Genomic DNA, 21,915 nt, shown 5'->3' with positions numbered 1-21,915 from the left:
TGTAGTCATCTTAAGCTGGCTTGTTTCCTGACATAGGCCAGGCTTAAAAGAATATTATATCATTCTTCAACACAGTTTAGGCCAGAACTGTCCTGGAAACTCAAGGTTGTCGTGCTTTATCTCTAAGAAAACTAATTAGAGAAAAATACCAAATATTTTTGGTATTTTTGGCATGATTTGTAAAATCCGTGTACAGCCCGACTTAAGTCTCTTGCTTTTGGGTCCGTGTATTTTCAGGCAGTTTGTTTTTTTTCGTTTGAAATGAAAAAACAAAAATACTAGTTTTTTTCCGTTTATTTAACTAAAATCCCATTTAGTGCACAAAAAGAAAATGGAGGAAAAAACGTATAACGAGCGCTCAATTTCAATTTTCATTATTTCATTTTTTGACAAGTTTTTGTAAACTCATCCATAGCGGCATGCAATTAATTTGATCATGATACCTTCACACAGAAAGCCTTATACTCCGACTTTGTTTTGTATCTTAAGGTAATGGCTGCTAAATGCAGCTAACGATTCAGTAAATGGCTAAAGGGCCAGTCTGCCCAATTTTTTTTACCAACCTTTAATCTGCTCTGGTTTTAAAATATGCTCATACCGCAACTAGAACATTCTGCCTTTAGTTTTTCCTTTCTGAATAGCATTAGCATACCAATTACAATTCTAATCTGGTATGTCATAAACATCCATCCATCCATCTTCTTGACACCCTTGTCCCTCAGTCGGGTCGGGAGGGTTGCTGGTGCCTATCTCCAGCTAACGTTCCAGGCGAGAGGCTGGGTTCACCCTGGACAGGTCGCCAGTCTGTCGCAGGGCAACACAGAGACACACAGCCATGCACACACACACTCACACCTAGGGGCAATTTAGACAGACCAATTAACCTGACAGTCATGTTTTTGGACTGTGGGAGGAAATCAGAGTACCCGGAGAAAACCCAGGCATGTACATGCAAAAACTCCATGCAGAAAGATTGGGGCCGGAATCGAACCCAGAACCTTCTTGCTGCGCCACTGTGCAGCCCATGTCATAAACAAGCATGCAGAAAAGGTTACCTAAAATATACAATAAAAATGTAGCTATTTCTACCAGGTAGGAAATGTCTGAAATAATGTGCCAATTAGATTATTAAAAGCTTAACTAAATAAATGTTTGCCTGCGGAAGAGGATTTGGGAAAGAAAAAAGGTCATCATTCTGACTTTAATCTCAGAATTCAGACATTAATCTAAAAAAATATATCTTGCACATCAGTTGGTGTTAGAAAAATGTTATGGGCCCCTTATCCTCTTCTGTGGTTTACCACCTCATAGTAATTGTACACATTTTTATAAGTGAACTACGACTGTCCTATTAGAAATGAAAACCTTTGTCCCTTCCTGAGACTATTATAACTCATTGGTCTCAACTGACTAAACATAATGAGCAATTTTTGAGTTGATGCTTTCCATTGTTCCTTAGCTCTGGATTCATAAGCAAGAAACATTAAAAATAGTTATTTCATATTTAATTTGTATCAACTTGTATGTAGTCAGAGCTTTAAACTCAAAACTTACAAAATAAACAGGGACAAAATGTTCTCATAAAAATGTATTTATTACAATAACATACAAGCAGATATTCAGCCAATTCAGCCAGAAAAGAAGATGCACGTGGTATGAAGGCATTACGTTAGCAAGCGGCTGTAAAAAAGTTATTTAAGTTTAAAAATTCATTTAATAACCGCATTAGACCTCAAAAAGAAGGGTCAGCCAGCGAGGTATGTTTATGTGTTTTATATCATTTTTTTATGTCGTTATTGTATTCATGGCACCATCTCACTTAAGTTTATGTAGTATTTTAGTTTGACGGTGGTGTTTGCGTCAATAGGAACAAAAGTGGAGTTGTAACAAGAGCAACTTTAAATATTTGCATTAAAGCTGACTTCACACCAGCATCGGAAATCGGATAACGAGCCGTTATCCGATTGCCGATTTTGGTTTAATAAATAATAATAATAAAAAAGTCTATTTTCGTTTTCTCATTTTTCAATTCAAACGAAAAAACAAACTGCCTGAAAGTACACGGACCCTTTTGTGCAAACCTAAATTACGTGTTCATTGTGACTTATACTGCTTTATGTAACTGCCTGTGTGAATCTGGTCTCGTTGAAGGAGTTTGGTGGATGTGGTTTACGCCCTGCGGGATGAGGTTCAAGAGCTGAAACAGGTGAATGTTTGCTGTTGTTTTATCATAAACTAAGAGTTAACTGTTATTTTAATTCATTTTAACCATACAGTTAAATACTTTGCAAAAGGTCCTTACTTCCTTATACTAATTACTTCTGGTCATTTGACATGAACTTTTTCATTGTCTACAGGGTTTCTGGAGGTCTTTCAAGCTTTGTTGCTTTTTCACTTGGACTGAAAATAACAAATGTGAAAAATGTAGAAATGAAAGACAAAAGCAAAGATGTTAGAGCTGGAAATCTACCTACAGTGAATAAACGACATGATATTTTTGAGAAAAAACCCCAAATGGACTCAATTCACGTCCTCAGAGACACATTAGCTTTTAAATTAATCACATCAGTTTGTAGAGGACATTTCATGTAAATGAGAGAAACACACTAGTTTGTAGAGTCTAAAAGCAGCTCAAGACAAATGGGGGGCAAAAAAGTGAAATTATTCTCATAAAACAAGACAAGTTTTAAAACTTAAGCCACGAAAAATACAAACACAAATTCTAGAAATAACAGGAAATATAATTAAACAAATTAGAATTTTGAAACTATTCTTATCTATCGCTCCAGGTGGGTAGCTGTAGCCAAATAGTTAGTCACTATGTATGTATGAATAAAATAAAATGGAATAGAACAGATCAGGTGAACACAAAGGTGCTTATAAGAGTACTTATCTCATTGTCCATTGTATATCAGATTAGGACTAGTGGTTGTTTTAGAAAACAGTGAAACCATGTTAAAATTCAAAATGTATTGGCAGCCAATGCCGAGACTTTAAATTGTTAGCTGACCACATTTTGCACAAGTTTTCAGTAGATATGAGGGACATCGTTTGTTCTTAAAATCCCTTAGGTGTCACCCCTGAAAACGCTTACATGTTATCCAATGGGTCCATGAGTACGCTGGTGTGCTCATGATGATTAACGGGTTAAAGACCGCCTATCTAGCCTGTCCTTTTGGTTGCAAGTAACAAAGTGACAAAAGATCCCATTTAAAGCTAGCTCGATGCTAAGGTGTGTTATATGTCAGCATAAATCTGGTCTATGTGCTGAGCTTTTTCATGCCTGAATAAAAGTAAGGTTCCTGGAAAGAAAACGATTCATGACGGATCACTCAATATACAAAACAGTGTCTAAAAATGTGTCAATTTCTGGCTTAGTATAATTATTTAAAACATTATTTGCTATTTGAATGATTTTATGTGTGGAATTAAACATTTCTCATATGTCTTTTAGAATAACTCATTATTTATCGACGCAGGACAATAAGAAGATGAAGAGATCCCTGGAGGAGGAGCAGAGGGCACGTAGAGACTTGGAGAAAGTTGTGCGGCGAGTACTGAAGAGCATTAATGACCCAGCGTGGGATGAGACTAACCTGTGAGCTTTATTGGTTGCATCCATCTGTAGCTTTGACAAAAAATTTACCAGCATACCTTTTGTGGACTTGATGCAAAATCTAAAATGCACACACTGGCTTAAAAAGGTAAAAACTTGTTCTGAGAATGAGGCTAAGAGTGGATTTACAAGCTGTTGGCTTTGTGTTTAAGACATTTTTTGGTGATATGTTCAGAAAATTAGGAATGTTGACCAAATGCCTCCTAATTACATTCCTTTAGGCAAAAAGCCAGTGTTGGAAAAAGAAATAATTTCAGCATTCGTCATGAATGTCTGTTGCTTTTTTTTTTTTTTTGTAGGAAGGATCAACTGGAAAAATTAGACTTTTTTTTTTTTTTCTGTTTCTCTTGTTTACAGTCTTAACAGGATGACCATCATGTAGTGCATAAATGGTACTCCAATGGTGTTCATGATCATGAAGGCTTTGGACAAGTTGCTACTTGAACAATACTATTTCATAACCTCTCTAATGTTATTTAAAGTTTTATTGAATAATTTTGCAGGGATCTTTTTCGGACACAGGCTGCATCTGTTTTCATTTCAGCTTGTAGTGATTTCCCCCTTTTATTCCTTCCCTTTTGTCTTTATTGTTTGACCACTTTGCGGTACGACTTTCTAAGTGAATTGTACAGATATAAAGTTTGTACTGTGTGATGTAAATAATGCTAAAACATGAGCCTTTTCCTTTTGGAAATAAATGTTTATTAAAAAAAGGACTTTCAGTCACTGTTGAATATGGTCCAGACTGGTGAAGTTAAGGTTCCCTGACTTTTTAGTGAGTCACTAACAAAATAATATTGATAGAAGCTTGTGACTTGAAGTATGTATTGTGCCTTTCAAAAGTTTTTCAAGGTGATTAAAAAAAGCAAACGGGTGAAAAATCCTTTAGTCATGAGAACAAAATGTAACTTTTTTACCAACATGAAAACTAAGTGTGATGAGTATTCACCAAGTAATATTTTAGTATTTACTTATTTATTTCAAACAGGTTTAAAAAAAAACAAAAAAGACAAGAGAACAAGAAATCAGTAGGACAGAGAAAACATGTGCACTCATAACCAATAACAAAATAATTAGTTTACCACTACTTTTGTGTAGACTTATTTGATCCTTTTGAAGAAACACTGCAGAATACCCTTAACAAATCATTATTTTCATCTATTCTGCCTCGTTCCAGTTGTTTTGTTCCCTATGTGTATCCCACTCACCATAGAAATGTTTGCCTTTAGATCATGCTGAACATTAATGTTAAATATTTTAAAATCATCATACATTAAAGGACCATGATCTCAGGTAAGTTGAGTATGGAAAACTCTTTTACATAAAATGTGTAGAAATGCTGTGTGCAGGTTTACAGGGATGCCACAAATGATTCAGAATGATATTAAAAGGTAAGTCTGTAAATCTTTGGTATTTTGAAATGCTAGCTGAGAGAAACGACTTCGTAGAATTAATTTTTTTTCCCCATCAATTGTCCATAATTCTTGATACGCAATTCATGAAATATTTGCATAGTCATAGTAAGTTGGTTTTAGATCTAATAGTTGCCATGTAAAAGCCCTGTTGTTGCACACACGGACACATTTGACATTTTCATTTCACTTGGGTATCATCTTGCACTTGTTCCCTGACTTGATGACCAACATTGGTAGGTCAGGATTACTGTAACCTGGGTAACGCTTTGTAATTAGAGTGCTTTAACTATACGTTCTAATCTGTGTACTGTGTTTTTTCTGATGAGATCAATGTTGAGTATAAACTTTGTAAATCAGATCCACGTGGCTTGATTAACTCAAAGAGAAAACACAAAAATGACCTTAAAGGATTTTTTATTTTATTTTATAAAATTAGTTACAGTGCAGGCAAATAGACTGATGTGGCTATCTCATTGTCTGCATCTTGTGTGTGTACAACATCAGTGTTTTTTTGTTTGTTTTTTTTTCTCAGGAGGCTTTTCAAATCTATTGTGCATTCAGGTAATTGTGTCAAGCTTTGTGAAAGAGATGATCCGATTCTCCGGCTGGATGAATAAGCACAGATGTCAACCTTCTCACTGTGACTCTCACCTTGTCCCCCTCACTAGTAATGAAAACGGAGGCTTCCTTTTGTTTCATGCTGAATATTCCCCTGTAGGAACAAAGCCACAATTCACATTGGTGAAGGAAAGCAGATCTTGGAAGATAAAGTGCCACGCTCTGACCTTGCGGTTTGACTCCTAGAAGGTGTTGGTACTCCAGTTGAACATCAGCGCTCAGTTGTGAATCATTTCCTTCATATTTGGAAGCTTACTTGGATCTACAAAACCTTGTTTAATTTGGCAAGAAGATGCGTTTTCACATGAATCTGTTTCTGCACTGGAATATTTGAATCCATTAGGTAAGATCTTGTTTCAGAGGTAACGGATTCAGAAGGGAAAGCCAGATGTGCCTCGCCCCAGTCCTGCTCATTCTGGAGGGTCCCAATGAGTTCCCAGGTCAGAGAGGCTCCAGAGTTCCTCTATCAAATCTTAACCCACTCTGGTTTCTTCTCCAAATTTGATAGAAATCCTCAGAGGAAGATGCCCAGAGTGCATCCTGATCAGTTGCTCAAAGCACATCATCGTATTCCTTTCAGTGTGTAGGAGCAGCAGCTTTTAATCCCAGCTCAACCTGGATGTCAATAGATTAGGGTTTTTAAACCTAATAATTGTGATAAAGATTTACCATTTTGCTCCACATGCCTTCTGTCCTGTTTGACGGTGAACCACTGCCCTGGCTTTGAGTATTTTATAACCTCCAAGGTTTTCTCCCAGGATTTAGCTTCATCTATCACATCTGACGATCTTTCCTGTCCCACCACATGAGGCATCCACACAGCATGATATTGCCACCATTATGTTACAGACTTGGGATGATGTGTTCAGTGTTACTTTTTCAGTGCACACACCGTTTTGCGTGGGAGCTAAAAAGTTCATTCTTCCATAAGTTTGCTGTGATCCCAAACAGGACTCATGGCTGACTTGTTGCAAATCCTCCAAAAAAGCCCAATTTGTGTACAATAAATAGTCGTACCATTTACAGATGTGGATGTTTGTAAGGTTATGGCTACTTCTATGCTCTTTTTGACCGACATGCTAGTTTAAGCAGGTCAGTGTGTCTTCTAGATTTTTAGCTGTGCCAGACTCCAATTTTCTAAATTTAGATTGAACGCTGATCTTTTAGATGTACAGAGCTTAACTTTTATTGCTATACAATTTATGTGACTTCTGGGAAGGATACGAATGCAAAACACAGAACTTTATTTGTAAAACAAAGAGGAAAGGTTTTGAATCCTTTTTGTTACATTTCACAGTCATGCATAGTGTTGGTCTAAATCATAAAATATATCCGTTTGTAGAATCAGTGTGACGGAATGTGAAAAAAATCTGTGCATACGGTTCTTTCTCAATCCACTGTAAGATGCAGTCAGAGATTTCCTACAACTTTACAGAAACAAACCGAGGAGCGTTTTTCTCCCCGTCAAGAGACGTATTGTCAAAATCTCTGACCTGCCCCACCATATCCTCACTTTGACTGTTTCTTGTTACCAGGATGGAGTGACAGCTTGTCAACGCGCCTGCTCCATAATAAGACTCCGGCCTCCTCTGGCTGTTGCAGAACTCATAAAAAAAGAAAAAAGAAAGAGGAAGAAAAAGCATCAAGGTCTTCCACTCTCCTTCCTTCAGTCTTTTCTCTCTCTTCTCAAAGCAGAGAATCAATCAGCTGTACGCACACACATCCAAGCACACGACTCATTTCTTCTGCCTTCCCCTCCACTATTCAGCAGCCAGTGATCATTTAGACTTGACATGTATTGTGAAAAACTGAGCTGCTTTGCCTCTTTCTTCCTCTCTTTCTTTCTCTCCTTTTCTCTTTCAACTGTCTGTCATTAATGTCCAGGTCTTACAATGTACCGACGGAGGAGAGGAAGAAAGCGGAGAGTGAGGGATGAATTGATGGATGGGAGGATAAGCACTCTGTGTCCTTTCTTTAAAGATTTGTTATTGTACAGTACTGTCTCACAGTCATTTTTGGTTGGTGTTTCAGTCTGAAAGCCCATCCACGTGCTCTTTTGTATGGGAAAGCAATAAGGCCCCATTGAATGAAGCTGAATGGACCTGCCATCCTTAGGGGCTGAGGCCTGAGGACTCCTATTCTTTAGCCCCCAATCTAATTGGAGCTGAAATGAAATGGAGGTTTCTTATGAAAATAGGCTTTGTTTGGCTGCAAGGCTGGTAATTCATAAACAATAAGCAGGGCTCCATTGTGTAGATAATAATATATTCATGCCGCTGGAGATGGGGAGAAGGCAAAGCGAAGGCTGAGGATATATAAGGAGGATAGGCAGAGACAGCGATGGAGAGTGGAGGGGAGGAGGAAGACGAGGGGCTAATAGCAAACAGTGGGTCAAGGAAAATTGGTAATGGTTGGGTAGAGGCGAAGGATTTAATAGAGCAAGTAAAAGGACTTTAAGTGGGCAGGAGTGAGAAGTGAGTGGGAGTGAGGGAGGTGAAAATGACAGGAACGGGCGAGATGGACAAGATAAGGACGAGGCGGTGAGTGGGTGGGAGATTGGGAAATGGCTACAGGTGACTGGTTTCGGAGGAAGTGAGTAAAAGTATCATCAAAACTAGAGTGACGGGGAGCTGATAGAGACGAGCGGTCAAGTGCAGAGATGGAGCCAGAGGGAACGGTGGCAAGAGGATGCTGGTGTTACTGCTGAGGTTTGAAATCTGGAAGGAAGGAAGGAGGGAGGAAAGAAAAAAAAAAGGTGAGCCATGTCTCTTCTTTGCTTCGCCGGTCCGCGCATATGATCTCCTCACTGTTGTCATGAATAATTCTGCAGGTCAAGGCTGTGCCTCTCTGTGGAGTTCAATCTTTCTGAAAGTGGGGGAAGAGTTTCTCACTTTCAAGGACACGAGAAAACAGAGCTGGACGTGAGTGCTGCCTGGAGATGCAGGCTGACTGAGGAGATTCCCCGCTTCCCATTAGAGGATCTACGCTGTCGTGACACTTAATATCTGTATTATTATATTACCTAGGAAATGCTTTGGATGCTACCTGAAAACATGGCTTCAAATGAAAACCTGCTGTACATCGGGGACACTTTTTTTGATACGGTAAGTAAATTTGAAGGAGCACTTTTTGAAGTGCACTTTAGTTTTTCTTGTTGTGTGCAATGCTAATGACTCATTCAAAGATTATAACTTTTTATTTTAGATAACTTTTCTGCACAATCTGTAAATGGTCATCTTTGATTAGATCACTTTTTTATAATGGACAATTGCAGACATGACAGGGAGATTTTATATTGTCAAAGAAAGCAATTTAAAAGTTCACTTGTCATTAAACACACCCACTTGAGGTTAGCTTTTAATACAACATTCAGTCTTCCACTTTTGTATTGAGCAACTTGTGATTTCAGGTAATTCAGGTTTTATTATTCATGCTGTTCTATGAACTTTCAAGAAATATTTTCCTCTTTTGAACAAATGTCAATTGTTTTGAGATGGATCATTTACATTTAAACATTATAGAAAAAGAATCAAGCTATGAAAACAAGCAAATTAAATATTGATTTCAATAAATTGATATAAAAAAATCTGTTCTTGTTTTAAAGTACTATATTTGCTGTAGTCCTGATCATAACTTCGGCGAAGTATTACCACACGACGGGCTGAGTTTTTTCATTTTGTCCACTAGATGGCAGCATTTATCAAGATGTTCATCAAATTCCATCACCTGTAGACGGAGAGCATCAGAGCTCTACGTGAGTCTTAAGCGATAAATTTGGACTCGGTGTAAAGCCACATTTCACTGGTCTAATATCATGAGGCAGATGTCCATGTTTCATTAAATATAATATACTGGCTTTCTGATATGACTATGACTAATTAGTATTGAAAAGCTGAGTATTTAATCGTGATTATACTTTGGGTTGATCCCATGGTAACTTGTCCACAAGATGGCAATGATGCATAATGAAAATACACATAACTGTATGTGTGAGTTTGCGCTGGCTTGTGTTGGAGAACTGAAAACGGACTTTCCACATACGGATGCTTTTGCAGATAACAAAGTGTAATCAAATTGCCTAATGCTCATACATAAAATTACGTTTTTGTGCATTGTCTGTATATTTGAGTGTAGTTGTTTGTTTTTCCCCCCACAAATTTCTCCATTTTGCCCTCATCTGTTGGAATCAGTGGTTTTATATTCCAGAGTTTAGATTTAAACCCTCTTAAAAGCCGGTGAAGATCAAAACATGCATATATTAAAACCCAAGGACATGGAGTCAACTTTCTTTTTGACATAGTCTTTAGCTACTTTGCGTTTCTCTATGCGACCAGAGCTGGATGTTTCCCCGCTGGGTGTTCTCTGCCTTGTTTTTGTTTATTTTCATGCAGCAGAGTGGTTGCTGGCGGAGCTGGTCACTACAAGTGGCTGGCATTCGGTGCCTGGTAATCAGGCTGTGGGCAAACTGGGTGGCAGTGCTTCGAATGGTTTGTTGGAGATTATCCCAAAATTATCCATGAATTATCCCCCAGAATTACGCCATTCCAGTCACCATTGATGGAAACTGGGAAGAGGGAGAGCGTTGGACTGAGTAGGGGTGTGTGTGTGTGTGTGTGTGTGTGTGTGTGTGTGTGTGTGTGTGTGTGTGTGTGTGTGTGTGTGTGTGTGTGTGTGTGTGTGTGTGTGTGTGTGTGTGTGTGTGTGCGCGCGTGTGCGTGTGTGTGTGAGTGTGAGTGTAGGCACACACAAACTGTTAGACAGATTTGGATGGAGCAGCACTGGTCTGCATGTAGTGTAACAGTGTGTGCATGTCTCTAATGATTCTGGCAGTGTTGGTACATTGGGGTAATGGAGCATGTTAATCCACATCAAACAGCTATTAGCAGTAGATTTTACTTGTAAAATCACTGGTTATGCTGACAGGGAATGCAAAATAAAGACTATCTTACATCACTGTTGCTCAGTCGACTGCTTTTCAAAATGCAAAAAAATATAACTTTGCTTCATAATGCCTCTACATGCTTGTATAAACTGCCTTTAGAAGTACTCATGCAACCCAAATATTTTCATATTTTTACCCTGAAACCACAAACATCAATGTATTTTTGTCAGATCAACACTCCACAGTGCAGAATTGTGATGTTGGGGGGGATGTGGGGGATTATACATGATTTTCCAAGGTCTTTATAAACAAAGATGAAAAAATGCAAAGCATTTGTTTTTGTTTTCCAACTCTCTGAGTCAATAATTAGTGGCAGTATCCTTCTGTGCTGTTACAGCAGCAGATCTTCAGGAGCAGGTTTCTACCAGCTTTGCAAATCTAGAGCCTGAAATCATACTACTTTGCAAAAACAAGCACAGGCTTGATTGGATCTAGATCTTGACTTAGGCCTAGTTTATGATTTGAAGTTGCTGTGAGCCACGTCATGGTAACTCTGGCTCCATGTTCAGGTTCCCACACAGATTGGAAGTTGAACCTCTATCCAAGGTTTATGGATCCTTTTGCAGCAGGTCCAACAGGTTTTCCTCCTACCCTGAATGTTGCTTCAACTGTGACCTAATTCTCACTCTGCTAAATAAAACCATCCCAACCGCATGATGCTGCCACCACCGTGGTTCACTACAGGGATGTTGAATTAAAGCTGCTTTTTCATAGCGTGTAACTTTTCACATGTTCATCAAAACATGTGATTTCTGCAACTCCTCCAGAGTTATAGTGAGGCTTTTGGTTTCTTTTTTGGATAAATCATCTCCTTGTAAAGGTGAAGTATCACGTCTTCATTGGATTGTCGATGTGTCATATTCGTTCTAGTGTTTGATTGATGAATTGAATGAAGTGCAGTGAAATGTTTAAAGTTTTGGATATTGTTTCTGAACCTAACTCTTCTTTCTTACTGATCTGTCTGTTTTTTTTTTCTCTACCAAAACCTCTGAATCCTTCACAGAACAGCTGGATGTGTGATGATAATGAACTACATACAGTTTTAAGTGTAGGTGCTTTTTGAGACTGTTTGTTGCTCTCGCTTGTATTTAGAGGTGTCAGTGTAGATGGGGTTAAATGTTTCTGATTTTTACTGGTTAAAATGTTGGAAAACTATGTATCCTTTTCCTTCCACCTTGCAATTATGTGCTACTTCCTTCTGTATGTTGTATTACAGCTTGCAGCTGTAATACAACAAAATTAGGAAACATACTCTTGCAAGGCACTGCAAATGTGAAATATAAGTAAATTCTCATGCAAGATAATTTTCCCCAGAGCTACAGGTTCTTGTACCTGTTATTATTTTTTTTATTGTGTGGTTTCTGTCGGTGTCATTAAAGTCTGAGCAGACACACTGTCTGCTGGGGTTCCAGAGGGATGAATGGTGCGGCTGAACCTCTCTGCGATAAGTGTTCCACAAACAGGTCCGCAGATTGTCCTCTGAGCCATTTTCCGCAGACTGAGAACACAAATTATCCTCTGCATTCATTCCCTAAACAGACCGCCGGTGGCGCAGACTCAACGTAGTTTGTTGTGGCTCGGTTTTCTCTGTTTTCTTGTGCCTTGGCTGCACGCAGCAATGCTTACACTCAAGATGGGATAACAAATGCGTGCTTCTCTCGCGCGAGCTCGTAAACAAAGGCCAAATGCAACGCAGGCGAATAGAATAAACGCACATCTATGGCGAGGTGAGAGAACAATTAGGTTTAGAGGGAAACAGAGACGCACAGACTGGTGAGGACGAGGGAAACGGCAAGAGGCAGAGGGGCCAAAAAGAGGGAGAGGCGGAGGTGGTGAAAGGTTAAGTACTCTCTCTTTTTTTGGATGCTGTACTTCCTGCGGGGCCTTGTTCCTTGACCTGCTGGTTAGAGGAGAGAGGTTAAAAAAAATCTCGAGCAAGAGGAAGGAGGGTAGAAAAGGCTAAAGCTGCATGCGAGGTAGCAAGGTGAGAGGTGGAAGAGCTAAAATGGGAGGAGTATTTGCCTCCGGCTGATGGGGAACAATTGGACACGTAAGCTGGCGCGCGCACACACACACTCACACTCAATTGCAGAAACAAAATGGACATTCTCACACACACATGCAAACGCGCGCACACTCAGGACTTCAGGCCCAGCAGGCGTATGAACTTCAGTGCAGTTGTTGCCATGGCGATACACTGAGTTGCTGACCCCCTGACTCCATTTTTCCTGCCGCTTGGCTATTGAAAGAGATGATTGACAAGTGTCCAAATGTCAGCCGACCCAGCCTGGCCACACAGATGGAGGAGGGGTGCGTCTGTGTGTGTATGTGTGTGTAGCAATTTTATGCTACTTTCACTCACAGGGTGGGAATGTGTGTGCATTGTGGGCATAGATACATGCAGATATTTAAGTACATTTACTTCCTTTGAAACTGAAAAAGGACCTTAAACAGCAATCACAACAAATTGCCCACACCCTGATGCTAACAATACGCCGAGCAAAGACATCAGCAGAGATAAACACGCGCATAACGTGGACGTATTCATGTGTGAGCACATATATCCTGACTCGCACAAAGAAAGCAGTCAAATAAAGTCCTTTTGTATGCAGGACAGGGTCGTATATTTGGTTTGTCTTTTGAGCTGCACCGATAATCCATTCAGTGGGACGTGGGATTGACAGTGGCTATTCAGCTTTTTTTGTGTGTGTGTGTGTGTGTGTGTGTGTGTGCGTGAGTTTTGTGTTCTGTTCTGCTGCGTGTATGTTTAATTGCACACCATTGATCCAAATACATTGAGTTTTAATAAGAAAATAAGTCTCACGTAAAAATATTTAGCTTTTTTTTTTTTCTTTATATTTCTAACACAGTTCCCTCTCGCAACTCCTGTTTTGTGGTGTGTCCACTCTCACTTTTGTCTCTCACTGTCTCATTGTGTGAGGGCTTGAAGGGATCGGCCTTATCTTGATCACCCACAGCAACACATTAACCTCTCTTCCCTTATCTCTACACTGGTCATTAGTGCCAAAACCCTTAACGTCCTATTGACGGAGGCCACAGAGCTGTGTGTGTGTAGGTGTGTGCGTGTGTATGTTGAGTTATTGTAAGAGACGTCGATGGGATCTGCTGAGCTGGTGATCTGAGGCGATAACATTATTAGCATTTTGTCTGCATGCCGAGATGTAAGTGAGAGTGACAAAGAGTAAATTGCAGAGGGATATTCTACACTTAATTACAGGAGTTTTAAAATACATCGTTTGTGATTTGACGGGACAGAGATTCCATTTCGTCGTCACCTTCGCCATGTGTGAAATGCCTTAAAAATGAATGCCTTTTTTAGAGCAGGACAAACGCATGGTAAAGAATTTTGAAACATCCTAACTTTAACTTGTACATTTTTTGTCTTTTTCAAAAAACTGGACATCATTAACTATTTAGAAAATAAAATAAGCAGGTATTTGAAAACCTACTAAAATATTACAAACTAAATGCAATTGAAACATTTTTATTTCTACTTTTATTCCATTGATCCAAGAGTTTACAAAACTGACTACGTTTCAAAACATTCTGTTTGGATTCGGTACAAATATGACAGAGACGCCGTTTCGCCTTAGCAGCTCTTTTGTAAATATGAGAACTCAAATTTATTTTGCCACTATCCACAGTCAGCAAAGTAAATGAGGCATGTTGTAAGAGAAATGCAGCAAAGAGTTCATCTTCTCAAAGATCCAGTTGGTCCCAGGTTCTGCTGGATGTTTGTCCAGGTGAAGGGGAGTTTTTCTTTCCTTCTGCTACATGCATGTTCAGTTTGAGGGAATTGCTGCACAGTTAGCAACTCTGTGCACTCGACTGTCCACTGATGCTACATTTTCTACCAGTGGAAGTGATTGCTGCAACTCAATGACTCGTTGTGACAGACTGGATTTCCTTAGGTAGTAAACATTTTAATCTCTTTGAATAATAAACTGAAGATGACTTCAATAACCAAACTGGAATATAGGTAATTGACTGTAAACTTGTGCGTATTACCTGCCTATCAAAAACTTGATATCTTGCTAAATGCTGATGGAACTTTTAATGGAGCTTTGAATATGTAAAATAATCTATAATCCACTGTTAGGTGTGGTGGAGAAACTGATACTTTTGGCTTGTTTCCCTTCGGCACTGAGACCCTTGATGGTCACTGCAAAAACAGAGAACCCTACCAAGTATTTTTACGTCTTGTTTCTAGTGCAAATATCTTATTACCCTTGAAATAAGACAAAAAATAACTTGCAAGTAACTCATCAGCAAGATATAGAAGATTGCTTTAAGTAAATAAGTCCTTAATATTGATGAAAATGTTCTAGTTCTACTGGCAGATAAATTTACTTACAACAAGACAATTTCCCCATGTTAAAAGTGAAATAATCTGCCAATGGGACTAGAACTTTTTCATCAATATTAAGGAATTATTTACTCAAGACAAGTAACCTATCCTGAAAAGTAACCTATCTTACTGATGAGTTACTTTTCAGTTAGTTTTGTTTTAATTCATGTAAATGAAGATATTTGTACTAGAAACGAGACAAAAAATATACTTGGTAAGATTTAGTGTTTTTGCAGTGTCCATATGGCATGGTGTTGCAGCAGGAGATTTTAAATATTTTTTTAGGTTCTGTGTATCAAAAAGTTGAAAATGGGTCACGATGGTCTTTCAACAGAAAAATGTTCCTGTTGAGAGAAGTTCCAGCGCTCTGGAGGATCTAGAGAAGTTGAGGAATGGTTGAAGACCCATCTTTCATTAGCGGCAAATTAAAAAATATATTTACATATATTTTCTGTTGGAGATTACGCTGTACTCCAATAAAGATTTTTTACACATCTTTACCAGGGGTGTCAAAAAATCCAAGAATGCTCTATGAGTTGCTTCTTTTACTGCTTCGTCTCAAGCGGCTGTCAACATCAAGTGCACCACAAATTCAGCCAGTTCAGAATGTCTTTTATTTATTTATTTTCTTCACATTTGGATATCAGGTATTGCAGCAGTAGTATAATTTATCTTAAATATGGGCTCGCCCGTCCTACTTGGTTTCAAAATAAAAGCAAGCACATTAGAAAATGTATGTCTGCATAAATTCTTTTTTTGCGATGCTTTTTCGTTTAGTGTCACAGCATAGTTATTATTCTGAATGGGGAAAATTATATTGAATTGCAAGTGTTCATGTTAAAGACGTACGGTCCTTAAAAGCCTATTTGCTCAGAAACCCCTTTACTGACAGTAACTGTGAATAAAATGTAAGCATTCAGTTTTGAGGTAAACGTGTCCCTCTGCTTGTCACTAAATGCAGTACTTATCTCATGTGTCTCTGCTTTCTGTCTTATCCCAGCCATTCGTGTGTGTGTGTTGCAGCGAGGCTGACAATCTAACAGGTTAAAAGAATAATAGCAACTCTATTTACCGCCAAACAGCCTCTCATCCGCTCAAAATTGCATTTACTCCATTGCACAGACACACTACGGGATGTGCGCTCTGAGCAGAGTGGGAGAGTCCCCACTCTGCTCTAATATTTAGGTTGAAACAGTCATGTGTTGGAGTGAGCCCTCCTCTTGTCCTCCTCTTCAACGCAAAGCACTGTTAACCACCGGCACTCTCTCAGAGAGGAATACACTGACCGCACTTATTGTGCTCTGGATGTGCTGTGTGAGTGAGTGCTTTGAGAGAATGAAAATATTAGGACTACTATAATCCTCCAAGGTTAAGGATTCTCTGCTCTGTAAATGTTTTTGTTCTCACTGGCTTTTTTTTTTATATTTTTTTTAACTTTATTATAATTTGTTAAATTCTCATTTTTCGTGTTCTTAATGTGGTATTTTCTTTCATTTGAAACACTTAAAAATGTAATTATGTTTTGCCGATAAGAACACATGACCCATATTGTTATTTTTAATCCATTTGCTGCACTCAACTTTTCTCTACAAATCTGTCAACAATGTAGATATAATTTAAATTGCAAATGCTTCCCAAGGCCATGGAACATTTTCTTTTTTTTTTTTGCTGAAACACTGCAAGATCAGTGAAGCTGCAGTTTTAAATTAGGTTTATATTAACAAAGAAATATTGTTAATTATGTACTCTGAAAAGGAAACTAAAAGTGTATTGAATTTTGCCCAATACAATTATCCAATTTTGATAAGAATTTATGTTGGTTAATACAATATGTTCAAAAGCTTAGGTTACACCTTTGTTTCTTTTTGTAATAAATCTTACAAAGACATTTTTTAAATAATTCAACTAAAATATTGACTCGGTTAGCTTTTATTCTGATATGTTTATATTTGTTTAATTAGAAGTGAATAGATCAATTTAGGGAAGTCTAAGAATTGCCACGAGTCTTTTAAATGAGAAAATATCTCCAAAAATATCCTTCAGTATCCATCTTTAACTATATGTGCTAATGCTAAATGCTAAAGTTGTTCTTCACCTTTGTAGAATAGATTTCAAAATGTTTACCTATTTTAGTCACTCTTTATGGTTTGACTAGTTTATTAATGTTGCTAATGCAAAGTCAAACTTGTTAGTAAGGAGAGGATTTTAACCCTGGGGAAGCTGACAATAATAAACACGTTTGATGTGGTTCTCTGGGAAAATGTTCTTTAGAATACGTTCTATTTCTTTTTGTGGTTTGTTTACAATATCAATAACATTTCATGCCTTCAGTCAGTTAGCGGCAATGCAAACCAAGTAACTAACTAACTAAACTTACTAGCAAGCTGAGCTTCATTGCTGGTTGTCAAGACAGATTTTGCCAACAGATTGTAGTGGTATGTTACTATTTTGGTAACATCATGCCTTTAATACTTTAGCAACCTTGTTGATGCTAAAGTTGAACTTGCTGTGAGCTGAGCTTCTTAATAATGAAACAATCTTTGCAAAATATTGACCCAACTGTACTGTTTATTGTTTTCAGGTAAATGTTCAAATTGTTAAAATAGTTTCAACATGTCTTTACTTGTTCAGTATTGTTTTGTCTTAACAAGCGCAGCATCATTAGCGGGTTGTTGGCCAATTGTTTCCAATGAACGGTGCATTTAAGTCTAGTTGTTGTAGGACAACCCCTTAAAAATAGATATTTTTAAAGTTTGTAACTGGTTCAGTTTTAGATCTTAATTATGAACCTTGTTTTGTTTCTTATAGGAAGATAAGCTAAAAAAATTAACTTGGCAACAAGAATTTTTCAGTTACAGTTGAGTAAGCTCATGATAATCACTCGAGAGTTGGATTTATTATTTAGGTGTTTTTCAGCTGCCAAGGTTACATACGTTTTGCTCAGAAATACCTGAATAAAACGTGAAAATTACTACACTAATTTCATTAATGTATTTTGTAACAGTTTTATCAGTGAATATGCTGAACACACACAGATCTGTTTCACTCTTTTACCCTCCATGTGCTTTCTAAAAGTTGGGAACAAACAAAAACTCCAATCCAGCTAATGTAAAGAGTACAGTAACTGTGTGAAAATAAGAAATGCAATTTAAAAACGGCTTACCTCTCTCTTTTATTTGCATTTCCATCCTGCTTAGATTTCTTATGCAGCACTGATTAAAGGTGTGTGTTCCCTCTCAGGAACTTTTTTTTGTATACGGTGTTAGCAGGTGCACTTTATGGAATTTGCCTGTACAGGTGCGGGTGCGCTCGACGCGGGTGCAGGTTTAACTCTCGTCTCCGTTCCTGAGGTGTAACGATTTCGGTCTGCGGCTCAGTCATGCAGTGCTCGTGTTCAAACATTGATGGCGCTGCTGCTGCATTGTGATTAATCACAATGGGAGCTATACTGTGGATCCACTCACCGCCCAGCATTACATTAGGGGACATTATCTAAATACTCAACAAAGTGAAATTGAATTTAGGACTCCCGCTGCACACACACACCGACACACACATGCACCTCCTCCTTCCACTCTGCAGGCTCAACCAGCCCGCTTCAGGATCCCATTCTCTCCTTATTGTTGGGGGGGTTGGGGGGTAGAAGGTGGGTTAGTTGAGCAGGATCCTCCAGTCCTCATCCACTTTCAAATTGAATCAGCCTCAATTTGACCTTTTATGTCCCAGAATCCGCTACAGATGTACAGTATGTGCACACAAGCGAGATTTGACACATGTCTGTGTGTGCACCCATGTGTGCCCCCGTGTCAGCTCACATTGCTCCCGGTGAAGTGGGAAACAGCATCTCCCCATTTGCTACAGAATAGACCAATTAGTGTTTAGCAACAGAGCAGGAACCCGCGTGAATGTGTCATTGATTAGCAGGATTTAGCTAATCATCACATCTCATAAACTCACCCGTTAATGTCAGCTGGATCTCCTGCGGTACGCCTCCTTCTCCCTTCCTCAATCCGTCCCTCTGTCTGCTTTCCTTCTCCTTTCAAGACCCCTCTTCCCGTCTTGCCTTTTCCGCACTTGTACTTTTGCCCATCTGCCACAGTCTGTCTTCTCTCTCCTTTTCTTCCTCTTCTTCTCCCTTCAACTCAAGTTCTTCCTTCCTCTCTTTGCCCTTTCTTCTCCTTTTCTTTCCTGCAAGACTGGAGGGTGTACAGTAGAAGAAGCGGAGCGGATGCAGGTTTTCCTTTTGGATTTTTTGTGTGCTATTTTTAAAGAAAATGAGCGCTTTTTAATTTTGATTTTTTTTTTTTCCTTTAAGCAGTCGGTTTATCTCTTAAGGTTGTGTGTTCTTATTAAGCTTGGTACCTTTTTATGTTTCTCATTTTAGGATATTAAGTTATATTTAGCATTTGAAGAAAGTAGAATCTCTTTCACTTTTAGATATTTGGGACTATGGTGAATTCATCAAAAACACCTATGTAATTAAAATTTTCTCTTGATTTTTTTTTGTGTTAAAGACTTTAAATGGGTTAACAAAATAATCCAAGGCAAATATTTTTTATTAAATATATATTACAATTAATCATCAATAATTAATTTGCATAAATGATATTTGTCATCTGGATTCCCTTTCATTTCAAACACCTCAAAAATCAAATTTAAATACCAAAGTTTAAAGATCCACAACTTATGTCAGCATTTAAAACATCCATGATCAAAATGATGTTTTAATCTGATTGTTTCCATGAAGAAACCAAGAAGCTGAAAAACAACCACAGCAATAAAATGTTCTTTACTGTTTCATAAAATGTCACTTACCTCCTTAATCATACATTCCATGTTTTCGTTTTGGTAATATAAACATTGTGGAACATTCATGTCAACAAAATGTCTTTTTTTTTTTTTGAATTTGAATTTTAAAATGTTTAAATATCAAAAATAATCACAAGTAATTCAGAGGTTAGATTATCAGAACCGTTTAGTTTTAGAAATAAAGTTCAGTTTTACGGCATCGCTATGCTGGGACTGAGATTAATCACTCTGTGTTTTATTTCACTTGGTTGATTTTCTTCTACTGTAAGTTTTATAACATTGTAATGTTTTCTTTTGAAGTCAGGAGCAGATTACAAACCAGGGAAATGAAAAATAAATTGCAATTTAATTGTAAAAGAACCTGAAGCTATCGATGGCGTTACCTTAAAAACCACTATAGAGAAAAAAAGCAAGAGCACATAAAGTATACATAGGTTAAAAAAAAATCAAATAAAAAATACATCTATGTGAACACAAGTATTGGTGACTCCCTTTTACGTTTTGTGGTAGAGGGAAATATTATCTTTGTTGAGTCAAGATGGGAAAGATGAATTTAGCTCATATTTATTTGAGTTTCTTTTTTCCATTTTCTTAACCTTTTATTCCTTTTTTTATTTATTCGTCTTAATATAGCTTTCGGAACGCTTTTATTGATTAGTTATTTTGTGGCGGTGACAATGCTGTGGACCACTGGAGCAGTTTGTTGTCATTTTTAAGTTTATTTTTGGAAAAATTAATTGGTTTTCTTCACAAATAATAAATTGAACATTTAGAGAAAAAATAAAACTATAAATAAAATACCATGATGTTTTTTTAAAAAAGAGGCTGAATTAAACTGCTGTTTTTGAAGCTTTCTGTGTTGAGTGACAACTATTAGTTATCATATTAATTAACATCTGCTTGACAGCACATGGTAGCCAGCTGGAAGCATGAAGGCGGACGTGTGGCACGCATGTGGTTGCGTGTGTGTGTGCGTGTGTGTGTTAAAGGTTTCAGGGTGGAGGGTGAGGGGAGAGGGGATCACACCGTTTGATTTGTTGTGTTGCTAATGTGACACTGATTATACAGGTCAGAGTAAAACAAAGCGGCGAAACGTTGCGATGCTAATACAGACGCTGTGATAACAGGGTTGTCGTCTCAGGCGCCCAGCTCGAGTGCAGATCTGCAGATATATACCTTCATGAGAACATATACACTTGCATGCACTCTTTCTTGTGCAAAGACGCACACCAGCACTCTCTACGCACACACATTCACATGTCAGAAAAAGAAGAAAAAAAAACTCTCTCTCTCTGTTCCCCTCTCTCTCTCTCTCAATGACTTCAGCAAACCACACAGAGCCTTTTTTTTGTGAGAGGTAGACTGTTGCCATGGAGAGACAAGGTTAGTGAATTTGACCTATGCTATCATGCTAGCTTTGGTCCCGCAGCTGTAATTTCAAATGAGAGAAAAAAACATGTGTTTCTCACTGAATTGATTTATCCCTATGTTTATGAGTAGATAAGTGCAGTGATGCTTAGATGGAGGGTTATTTTCATGGGGTGACTCTTTTGTGTGTATTGTGTTTATCTAGGCCACTGTCGATGTAGGGAGTACTGTAGCTCTTTTGCTCCCAGCGGGGGGGCCTCTTTTTGTGCTTGTGTGTACGGGTTCCTTTCCTCTGTGTGTGCCTGCAATTTGTTTGTGTTTATTTTGTGCACCATTCTCCTCCGCAGGTACAGCGAAGGCATGGGACACATTGTGATTTATGGAGAACGGTGAGTGATCAGACTGCCCTTGTGGCACTGACGAAATGAAACACAATGAGACGGACAAAGTAGACGCGACTAAAGAAACATGGAGTGCGCTTGTTCTGGTTTCGTCACTGTGCAACCTCTTCCTTCGCTTGGGTCGAGCCAGACTTGTGGCCTTGATTCTGAACTCTTCTGTCCCTAAAATCATCCAGTCCTAAGCTGTTCCACGCAATAAATCCGGAGTAGCACCATATGTGTGCATGAGCATCATACAACATGGAAAATATTTGCTGAGCAGTATTTGATCAGTGTTTTTCTATTGAACCCATTGGCCTAGAATTCATACTAGATGTTGGTAGCAACCAAAGTAATCCATAAGTACGAAGAAATCACCAGAAATCTGTCAAAAATTA

The 21,915-nt window shown here is 38.3% G+C and overlaps 1 protein-coding gene across 4 annotated transcripts in view; it reads left to right on the top strand.

The window, feature by feature from the left end:
- The window catches only part of arhgef7a (Rho guanine nucleotide exchange factor (GEF) 7a), a 153,386-nt gene that overhangs the window by 28,681 nt on the left and 102,790 nt on the right, over window positions 1-21,915 (top strand). For 3 of the 4 annotated variants that reach the window (XM_081601880.1, XM_081601886.1, XM_081601871.1), the window contains 4 exons: window positions 2,152-2,206; window positions 3,480-8,404; window positions 8,480-8,570; window positions 8,676-8,753. In XM_081601880.1, the coding sequence (XP_081458006.1) occupies window positions 2,152-2,206; window positions 3,480-3,602 (178 nt within the window). In that variant the 3' untranslated portion in view covers window positions 3,603-8,404; window positions 8,480-8,570; window positions 8,676-8,753. Of the gene's footprint in view, window positions 1-2,151; window positions 2,207-3,479; window positions 8,405-8,479; window positions 8,571-8,675; window positions 8,754-9,336; window positions 9,404-21,915 lie in introns of all 4 variants that reach the window. The other variant, XM_081601872.1, reaches the window with a different exon arrangement.

This window comes from Poecilia reticulata, chromosome 2 (genome assembly GCF_904066995.2).
Source record: "Poecilia reticulata chromosome 2, P_reticulata-male-v2, whole genome shotgun sequence".
Taxonomy (NCBI): Eukaryota; Metazoa; Chordata; class Actinopteri; order Cyprinodontiformes; family Poeciliidae; genus Poecilia; species Poecilia reticulata.
The sequence above is the reverse complement of the archived record's forward strand: the minus strand, read 5'-3'. Positions and strand labels throughout refer to the sequence as shown.